This window comes from Microtus ochrogaster, chromosome 24 (assembly GCF_000317375.1).
Source record: "Microtus ochrogaster isolate Prairie Vole_2 chromosome 24, MicOch1.0, whole genome shotgun sequence".
In the NCBI taxonomy this organism is placed as follows: domain Eukaryota; kingdom Metazoa; phylum Chordata; class Mammalia; order Rodentia; family Cricetidae; genus Microtus; species Microtus ochrogaster.
The window spans coordinates 17,563,635-17,574,420 of record NC_022024.1 but is presented as its reverse complement, the minus strand read 5'-3'; the positions used below and the strand labels follow the sequence as shown (position 1 = coordinate 17,574,420).

At 48.3% G+C, this 10,786-nt stretch overlaps 1 protein-coding gene across 1 annotated transcript in view; it reads left to right on the top strand.

Moving 5' to 3' along the window:
- Positions 1-1,734: 1,734 nt before the first annotated feature.
- Pawr (pro-apoptotic WT1 regulator) overlaps positions 1,735-10,786 on the top strand; it is an 85,208-nt gene continuing 76,156 nt past the window's right edge. Inside the window, exons 1-2 of the mRNA XM_005358086.3 lie at positions 1,735-1,830; positions 2,272-2,890. Coding sequence (XP_005358143.1) covers positions 2,393-2,890 — 498 coding nt within the window. The 5' untranslated portion in view covers positions 1,735-1,830; positions 2,272-2,392. The remainder of the gene's footprint in view (positions 1,831-2,271; positions 2,891-10,786) is intronic.

The following is a 10,786-nucleotide window of genomic DNA, read 5'->3' as shown; positions in this document are numbered from 1 at the left end:
CTTCTGCTCTTCTTCCTCCTCCTTCTCCTTTCTGTCTCCCCAATCAGAACCCCAGGACAGTTTGATATTATAGTAACAGGAGTGGCCCTTGAATCAAGCATACTACAGTCAGAGTCAACTCTTAAAACAGCTTTAAAACATATTGCTGATCTTGTAGTAAAGAAAGCTACAGAATTTCAGAGAATTTAAACACACGCTAAAAATCTGTGCGATAAATTAGGTCTGGGCACTCCAACTGAGCATGTCCTCTTTCCAGCATGGTCTACAGCCCCTCCAAGAGACCAATGCCTGAATACGAAAGTTTATAGTCAGGCTCCATTTTGCCTCTTTTGTTTTGTCTTATTTTTTGAGACAGAGTTTCTCTGTATAGTCCTGGCTGTCCTAGAGCTCCCTCTGTAAAACCAGGCTGACCTCGAACTCACAGAGATCTGCCTGCGGCGATCTACCTCCTGAGTCCTGGGATTAAAGGCCTGCGCCGCCACCTCCAGGTTCATTTTGCCTCTTAAAAACCCAAAAAACAAAACCACAATTCGGTTTGTTCCAGCTAGGCTGATCAGTATGTTTTAAAGTCTCTCAGGTGAGACCTTTTACCAAGTAACTTTCTAAGCGTTTCTGTCGTTCCAACCTGCAGGCCAAAGACCAGAACTGCTTCAGAGAAATGCAAAGCCTATGAGTCATTGTCGCCTGTTCCCATTGCTCTAGTAGGTGCCTGTAGCCTCCTTGCCCACACTGTGGCACCTGAGCAAAATGAGAAAGATTTGTTAGGTCAGCCTGTGTGCGACTCATGGCTCTTACTTTTTAGGACATGAAGGCATGGTTTCACAGCCCCTGACAATGATGCACTCTGCCTTTACAGGGACGTGAGAGATCAGCGGGGGCCCATTCACCCCGGATCTAGAGACCATAGAAGACCCGCGTGTGAGGGTGGACTCCTGAGCATAATAGGGATGGAAAAAACTGAGACTATCCAGCTTTACTACGCTAGTGGGAGATTTGCTGCTAAAACCGTCCATAAGCGGTGTAGAGACTGCGTGAAAACGGGATGAACTGCAAAATAGAGTAAAAGTGTGCAAAGGCATCATGTCGAGTCAAAAGCTTGAGAGAATAACAAAGTCTTGATAAATCATTAATTTTCGCTTCTTCTTTTAGCTAACTCCCTTCCCACGACACTCGCTGTTTTGAAGAGGCTTGCTGGGTTTCTCAGGGTCCTCCTCGCCACCCCTTGCATCCCAAAAGGGGTGGGCAGCAGCGAGGGAAAGGGACGCATGGGTATTTCCCCACCCTGGCGAGCCAGGTCCTGAATCATCACTAGCTGGTAGCACTTGCCTTCAGCAAGTCACAACTTTCCCTAGAATAACACGGTCTTGGACTTAAAAGGAAGAGTGGTGGGAGACCTGAGAGGCGGGGAAGTGGAGCGAGGAGAGGGGCGTGGAGAGACCGATCCCGCCCCAGAATCTCAAGAGTTGGAAGAATGAGGTGTCCCAGCCACTGGAGCCCCGAGAGGGAGGAGACGCCGCGGCGGGATAGGCGGGGCGCCGCGTACCTGGGCGCGGAGGGCGGGGCTTCGGCGGCACTCCCTCCCCCCCCTCCCACTTTCTGGCAGGGACTCGGTCCTTTCCGCCCCGCTTCGGCCCTGCTCGGCTCCCGCCTCCCCCCCTCCGCCCCTCGCTCTCTCCCTCCCACCCTTCCTCCCTCCCTCCGGCCAGGGACTGCCCCCGAGCTCCAGCGGGCGAGTTTGCCGTGGCTGGTCGTGCGCGTCCTGAGCGCTCTGGCTCACCTGGACAACCCTCCTCCCCGCCCCGCGCCTTGTCCCACCTAAACTTCTCGGAGGTAAGGAAGGGGCTCCCCGGGTCTCCCGCGCGGGACTCGTGCACCGGTCCCGTTCTCCGCTGGACACACTTCGCCTGTTCCAGCCGGCTAGGGGGCTCCATGCCCCGTCCCGGAATGGAGGCGTCCGTGGCGCGGGAGCATGAGCCCGCGCCAGCGGAGAGGAGTCGCGGGGAGCTCGGCACACAGGTGGCAGCGGCGCGGGTGTCCCGGTGCGCGGTCGCCCACCAGGGTGGGACGGGGGAGAGGGGAGGGTGGCGAGGGTGGGGCTCGCCTCTCTCTGCTTCCCTGGGGTCAGGGATCTCGGGGTGCAGAGCGGAGGTGAGCCTTGCGAACTTGCTGGGGATTCGCGGGGACGCCGAGGGGGGAGCCCATGGCTGTTCTGCGGTTGCCCGGGGACCTGACGCCGCGCCTCCTCACCCGGCCCGTGTGCTTCCCTTGCAGAGCCTGGGTCGCGCTGCGCGCCGTCCCCCCCTCGCATTCTTGCTCCCCGGGCAGGCGGCAGGCGGCGGCGGGAGTCGGGACGCGCGGCGAGAGGGGCGCCCCCGCCGGCCCCTCTGGGAACATGGCGACCGGCGGCTACCGGAGCGGCGGCAGCACCACGGACTTCCTGGAGGAGTGGAAGGCGAAGCGCGAGAAGATGCGCGCGAAGCAGAACCCCGCGGGCCCGGGTTCTGGCGGCGGCGGCGGCGATCCTGCCGCTAAGTCCCCTGCGGGACCACTGTCCCCAGCCGCGGTCGCCGGGACCTCCGAGCTCAACCACGGCCCCGCGGGCGCGGCCGCACCTGCTGTCCCCGGGCCCACCGCCCTGAACTGCGCTCTGGGTCCCTCGGCGCTGCCCCGCTCGGCTCCCGGCTCTCGGCGGCCGGAGGAGGAATGCTCGACCGCCGCTGCAGTCGCGGGGGGGCCCGCGTCCCGGGGCGACGAGGAAGAACCGGACGGCGCCCCGGAGAAGGGCCGCAGCTCGGGGCCCAGCGCCAGGAAAGGCAAGGGGCAGATCGAGAAGAGGAAGCTGCGGGAGAAGCGGCGCTCCACCGGCGTGGTCAACATCCCCGCCGCGGAGGTGAGCCGGACGGGGCGGGGCGGGGAGGGTTCGGGGATCGGGGCCGCCTCCGGTGTCTTCCACCAGGGAGCTCCCTCCACCCGGGGCCCGGAGGTCCCTTGCACTCCCTTTCAGCCGGGATGAAGTTTTACTTTGAGCAAAAGATTTCTGGGAAGTTTCTCCGACCCAGATGAGGACACGTGGTTTTTTGCGCCCTGGGAACCGGTTTCCTACTTTAGAGTGATAGACAGTTTGTGTCCCCAAGGTTTGCCAGCCTAGACTTTTCTGTGTGGGGGTGATCAGTTAGGGAAAATCGATTCCTGGAGGTGATGACGTATTCTGCTTTCCCACGTGTCCGTCTCCGGCTATCAGGTTGTTTTATCTCCACTTCCCTAGCAGTGTTTGCCGGAGAGCACCTGTAAAGAAAGCGTAGCCCTAGCAATTTCTAAGGCAGCGTTTATCTCGCAGGAAACTCGAGATGAGTGTGTCCAAATAAAAGTCTGCTGTGTAGCCTACATCACCCCACCCCCTCACCCCCACCCAAGCAGGGATGCTGTAGCAATCTCGGTTCTGGAGGCTCAGGGATTTCTTGCGGTATTTAATAATTGGGCAAGCATTTGTGGGAGGTGTGCTCTTTTGTTTGGGGTTATTTTTGCTATTTCACAAAAAAACATTTCTTCAGGCAGCAGGGACGTTCTCTTAGGGTCTGTGTAAAGATTTTTGCCGAAGTGTCTTCTCGCACTTCTATCCACCTGGAAGTAAGCTGCCCCAAACCGTTGGGGGGGGAAGTGGTTTGACCACTGCGCTTCACCCGAGGAGCCACATCTTACTCAGTGGCTTTTTAGTTTTTGTTCACCACCCACAACTTTTTTCTTCCTGGCCATTAAATGACTGTTAAAATATTTACTAACTGTGGGCTGGGAGTGTAGCTCAGTGGTAGAGCATTCGCTTAGAATGTGTTAAGGCCCGGTGTTTGATCTCCAGCACTGCTTAAACAGAACAGACCGCAAAAGCACGTTAAAAGCCAGGCATCATGGCTCAAAAGCATAATGGCATCCTTGTGAGGCTGAGGCAGGAAGATGGAGCATTTGAGACCAGTCAGGGTTATGCGTTTGTGAGACCATCTCCACCCCATTGCCCACTAATTTATTAATAATTGTGGTTTAAGTGATTTGTAGTAAGGAGTATATTAGAATTATAATTTTAAGTACTAATGTGATTTCCATAACTAGAAAATCGGAGTGTGTCTCAGTAGGGTCTATTTTTGTATTTTTATGGGAATGTTTCAGAGATTTTTATCAGGCAGAACAACTGTCCTTTGTGGTTTACTACTTGTACAAGATATCTGTTATTCATTAAAGTTGCTTTCAAAGGAATTCATAAGAATGGTAATCAAATTTCCAGGTTCCTTTTTTTTTTAATGTAAAAATATGAAGATTAAGGGGAATTGAAGACAAAGCTTTGGAAAGTCTGCATTCCTCAGCGTTATTTTTAAAAAGCAACTTATGGTCCAAATAATAGAACTTGTCATTTTTTGCTCCTTTTTCAGGGTTCATCTGACAAGGGTCTTATTTTGGGAACTATGTTGGCAGATGTTAAACTTCATATTTTTGTCTGGCTGCTTGGGCTAAAATTATTTTTTTTAATTACTTAAAAAAAAAAAGAAGCCCTGGAAAATAAGTAGGGTGTATCTTGTGAGAGCCTGAGAAACATCCTTTGTTAGTGGGTCCTCCTCTTGAGTGAGGGAACGCAGTGCCGAGAATGTAGATGGCTCCCCACTGCAATTGAGTCGAATACTCTGGAATGTTTTTCGTTTGGGTGTTGGCAACTCCAAAATTTAATCTTCCTTAAAAACAAACAACCCAGGGTACCATTTTTTTTTTCCTTCGTCTGTGGAATTTGAACCTTTTTTTTTTTTTTTATTGAATAGGGAATTGAGGATTGCTTTCTTTTAGTGGTAACCATGGCTCTGTTTCAAGCTGTAGGACCCAACAAAACAAAGTCATATTTTACCACAGTATCTAATTAGCTGACATACTTCTCAAGTGTCTCCTTCCCTTACTGTTGGAATTTCAGAATGGCTTTTTTTAAAAATATGGTTTAAACAGTTGGAGAATATATATTGCAGAACTTTGAAGCTGAACCATTTTCATATCTCTTAGGCTGTTGCTGTTTTAGAACTGCAAGCCATTTCTTCCAGTTTTGAACAGTGAGAGGCACTTGCCGAAAGGGTTGGTGTGTTGCAGCGCTTAGCACTCCTGTTTTTTAGGAGGTCGTATTCTATAAACTTTTAGGTATCGCCCATTCTGCCAGTAGGGAAACAAAGATGTGCTGTTGAATGAGACTTGCATTCATTCACGCAGTATTCCCAAACGAGTTTATTCCAGATTTTCCTGGAATGTGCTTAGAGGGCCTAGTTCAGTGGCTGACAATCTTTGTTCCTTCAAGCAGTAGGTATTATAGGCTTTGGTGGAACATGCCTTTTCCCTCACTGCAGAGGCTGAGGCAGAGGAAGGCAGATAGATCTGTGTGGTTGGAGCCCAGCTAGGAGTACATGGTGAAACAGTATCCTCCCATCCCCCCAAATGCACACATCAAACACCGTATGATGTATTCATTCTGCCTTTTACCAACTGATGGTATTATTCTTGTGTGTTGCTTATATTGCTGCAACGGCACCTGACTCCAGCCAAACATCCCAGTAGCAACTACGAGATAGTTTAGAGAGGAAATGGGAGTTCGAGACCAGCCTGGTCTACAGAGCGAGTTCCAGGACAGGCTCCAAAGCCACAGAGAAACCCCCGTTCGAAAAACCAAGAAAAAAAAAAAAAAGCTAAAACTTCCCAGGAGGGGATAGCATACCAGACAGGGACTGTGGGGAGTTGAGTATAAAAGTCCAAGTTTCCAGACACCTTTTAATGAGATAAACTCTGGTTTTCATTCATTAGTTTCTTGTTTTCGTTTTAATTTCCCTGACTTTCGGCGTTTTCTACCTTTCCCGTGTGGTAGTATCTCGCTCTCATTGAATAATTAGGTCATGGCATGCTACCTGCGCCTAGTCTCTGTGTTCTTCAAATGCGATAAATGATCATTACGTGCCCGTGTCCACTGCATTGTCGAAGCGGCGGAGTGGGCAAAACAAGAAGACCGCTGTGTAGATTTGGAGAGAGCAAGGGCTGGGGGCTAGGAAGAAGTGGAAGAACATAGCACCGACTTAGCCGTGTGAGCGCATGGGAGCGCAGCCTGCTGCTGGTTCCGTGTTGGCATGCTCTATGTTTAAAGGGAAGAGACAGTTGAGCTGGAAGCCAATGAGGCTGAGACTCTTGGGTTGAGTCTTACTTACTTTCCTACCCACCTATCCATCCGCCGAATCTCATGAGCGTTTGCACACAAATGCAGTGTTTGAAGGGCCAAAGGGTAGCGGTTCTCAACTCTGGCAGCCTGTTGATACCATGTGCAGAACTTAAAATAAATGCTCCCCCCCCTCGCCGCCGCCGATTCTTGGCCCTTCGGCAAGGGCCTCCACTCCCACTCCCATGTGATTTAATGGGTTTGGGATGAAGCCCAGGCTTTAATATTTTTATAAACTCCCCATGTAGTTCTCATGTGAGTCAGGGTTAAGGACCACTGGGTCACACAGTCTGAGCACCCAGAAGGGACTAGAACACAGGCGTTGCCCGCAGGTTCTCGCGAGTACGCCGAGGGAGCGCGGTGAGATCGGTGAGTTAGCTTTCATCCCTAAGCGGTCCACCTCTTCAGAGGCGGTGGTGGCGTTGAGAACTTCTGAGACGGTGGTGTGTCGGCTCTATTGACAAGAGCTACTGCCTGAAGACAGTTGCCACAGGAAACAGGAGTGTTTCATTAGGCAGCCATGAAAACTTGGTTTATGCTAAAAGCCAACAGATAGTTAAAAGTTCTACTTGCATAAGGGTTGGCTGAAGTTCTTAAAGGTCATTGCAGCCCTGTTATGTAGCTGCTCAATCCCTGTTACTAGAGTAGAACGTAGGGGCTTAGAGCTTAAATGATTCGCGACTGTATAGCTATAAACATGGCGGTTATTACATACTGACTAAAAAAGATGGCACAGAAGCGATAGAGCAGTGTTTTAGTGTTCTTGTGGTATGTGTATGTGGAAGAAGAACAGATTTTCTTTTTAAAGAATTAACCTTGCATTGTGTATCATATTTCCTTAGCTTCTTCCCTTTATGTTTTATTAAAGTTGTTTTTGATAATTAGGCATTTGAAAGAGGAAGCCTGTAATGGTTTGGAATTGAATAGAAACTGAGCCAAATTTGTAGGCTCAGAGATTGCTCTCAGAACCTCTCTAGTTTGCTTCAGGAGATTTTTTTAACACCGGAGTGCTAGCAAAATGAAAAATAGGAACTTATTTTTTTTGTTAGCAATTCAAAAGTGTATACTTTCTACGACCTAAATGATAATTTCCTTCTTCTCAAGATGGTGTTCCTACTGCATAATTTGAACCCAGGCCTTCCAGGGTGAGGCTGGAGGATTATTTGCTATAGGGAGCACTCACTTCCCTGGGAGCACTGGCGAGGCAGCAGTTAGCATATCTGCTGAACGGTGCATGGGGCACGTTCTTCCCAGTAAACCCTAGAAATCCGGGAGATTAGGATGTGGTGCTTAGTCTACAGCAAGCCCAGTGTTCTAAGAGACCTGAGTGTTTATACTACCCCCCCCATCCACATGTCAGGTGCTCCCCATCTCTGAGTCATTGGTACTGTCTCTCCTGACTCATCACCCAGAAAGGTAGACAGTCTGGAACACAATGGGAATACCAGGCAGCATTTCTTCATCTACCTGGGGGGCTGGTACAAAATGTTTTCTACGTTTTAAATTGTTGGTAAATATCGGGGCTTGCTTTTTTTCTCGGGGTCCTTTTACCTCCTTTAAGAATGGAGAGCCCCACATCCCATAATACACATCTTTTTAAATGCATACCCTATGGGACTAGGGACCTAGTCTACTGTTCACCGTTAGGATGTTAGCATGCACGAGGCCCTCGACTTGACTCCCAACAGAAAAGAAAGGAGAGTGGGCAATTCCGTTCTTTCACCGTATGCCGAGGCCGTGGTCTGGAAGTGCTTTCCTGTTTTTATCTGGAGTGTTCTTTATGTTCTGGGACCTGTGGTTGGCTAGGTTTCAGTCCTCCCCTCGGTGAAGTGCGGTGGTATTCAAACCGTGACAAGGTAATAACTTTTAAGTAATTTCATATCCATCTCTCCTGTGTTTCACAGAAAAGAAATAACGAAGGACTCCTTAGTTCTACTTTGTTTTTGGAAACCTGGGCACCTGCCACCAATAGTTCACACTAGAACTTGGTGTTAGAGGTATTTAATGGAATACAATTCTTTACATTATTTGGGTTTTTTTTTTCGTGCCTTTCTTGGAGACCTGCAGAGCCTGATTGCAGAACCACTTGAGAGTATTGATCTGTATGAGAAGACAATGGAGTTTTAGGTTGCTTGAAGGTCATTGACTAAAAAGCGCTACCTTTAAAAAAGTGTGGCTTGCGTGGGGGGACAGACCACCTGGGTGACACTTACCTGTTATTTTCAGTGCCGACTTCCCAGACCCACCTGGGTAGAGGGAGTTACCCGAGACGGTGTTTTGACATGTTCTGGAGGGGTTCTGTGTGTGCACCGGAAGTTGGAGAAGAAGTGACTTGAACAGTGTCTAGTGTACTGGTTCTCAAATGAAGCTAATACTAGTTAGCTAGCAGAATTGTTACATGATTCCAACAGATAGATGTGGGTAAGCCAGACATACCTAGGAAGCAAAGGCCAGAGGGTGGGGGTTTAAGACCTGCCTGACCTCTACAGGAAGACACTGTCTCAATAAAACCAAAAGCTTGTAAAAAAATGTTCACATGATGCTTATAGAAATTACATTGAGGGGGCTGGAGAGATGGCTCAGCAGTTAAGAGCACTGACTGCTTTTCCAGAGGTCCTGAGTTCAATTCCCAGCAACCATGTGGTGGCTCACAATCACCTATGATGAGATCTGGTACCCTCTTCTGGCATACAGGCAGGATACTGTATAAATCAATCAATCTTTGGGAAAAAAAAGAAATTACATTGATAACTGCTTGTTTAGGGGACTTGATACAAGGATGGTAATCATTGTTTTTCCTTTAATTTATTTTATTATTATTATTATTTTATTTTTGTTTTTTCGAGACAGGGTTCCTCAGTAGCTCTGGATCCTGTCCTGGAAACTAGCTCTGTAGACCACCAGGCTGGCCTCGAACTCACAGAGATCTGCCTTCCTCAGCCTCCTGAGTGCTGGGATTAAAGGCGTGTGCCACCACCGCCCGGCTTGTAAATTTTTTTATAGCTACTTAAACAGAGATAACTTGATCTCCCCGGAAATTTATAGCACTTTAAATATTTATAGAATGCCATGTGTTTAATGCAAAATGCATCTACTTCTCTTCTTGTCCTGCCTTTGTTCACAGCCTAGACCATAGGAAAAATACCTGATATTTATATGTGACTAGAAGCTAACTGTCCCCCAAGGGAAAGGACACAGAACAGTTATAGATACCTTCAACAACCGGCAGTGCACACTCTCTAATGCTTTCCCAGCCTTCTTATTAGAACTTGCATTTGGTGCAGGATTGTTTTCCTCCCTAGACTCTTGACTTGGGGGACTAGCAGTTGATTCTTTTCATACTTGGAGAAGAGGGAACTTGCAGCTTGTCTCAGACAGGTGTATTAGAGCCATGACACGGACTGCTCTTGGATTGGTCTCAGGTCTTTAGCTCACCCTGTATGCATGTGAGATCTGTAAGAACACCCAGTTTCTAGTAGTGGCAAAACTATACATTTCAAATGTAGAGATAGTTCCGCGTACATAGAGATAGCTCCGCGTTCATATTTTAACATGTGGTTTGATGCTAATTGAATTGTGCTTTGATGTTTTTAGAAATATTCAAATAATTTCTTGGCCTCCCTTCTTCCCGTCTTCCATCCCTTCTTTCCTCCCTCTCTTTTCCAGAGACAACAGGGTCTCTGTGTAGCCCTAGCTGGCGCGGCACTGGCCTTGAACCCACAGAGATCCTCTTGCCTCTGCCTCCACAGTACTAGGATCATGGCAAGCACTCCAAGCCCAGCATTTCAAGCAGCGTTGTTTTGCATTGAATGTCAAGAAGTAGGACCCCCTTAGGTTTTGAAAGTCGTTGTTTTGTTAGGGTTTTGCTGGGATGCATGGATGTGAATGAAGGTTTATGTTGTAGATCAGTTTGTTTTCAGGTCAGTAATAAATATGAGGGGGTTAAGTGTATAGGATTCCTGACAAAGGAATTGAGTTTGTAGGGCTGGAGAGGTGGCTCAGCGGTTAAGAGAACTGACTGTTCTTCCCGAGGACCCGGGTTCAATTCCCAGCACCCACATGGCAACTCACAACTGTCTGAAGATCCAGTTCCAGGGGATCTGACACCTTCACACCAATGCACATAAAATAAAGTTAAATAAACCATAAAAAAGAAATTAAAAAAAAAAGAATTGAGTTTGTGAAATAGAGTGGAAACCGATGTCTAATGTCTGCTAATCTATAATTCAAGACTAAACCTAGAGGCCTGTAAACAAGCTTGTATTTCTTTGAGAAATTGCCTCATAATATGTGAATTCATTTTTTTTTTATTTTGGGGATACAAGAATATTTTAGTATTAAAGGAGAATGTAAATCTCTGTTGCGAAGAACTGAATTAACATTCAGAAGATGATGCTTGAGGGTATGAATACAAGACACATCCTAAGATTTGTCATTTTAAAATGCAGTGTGGGGGCTGGACAGGTAGATGAGTCTGTGGTTCAGAATGCTCACCTCTCTTCCAGAGCAGCGAGACAGTAGCTTCTGCATCCATAAATCATTCATTGTCTGTAAATTTTGAGCAGG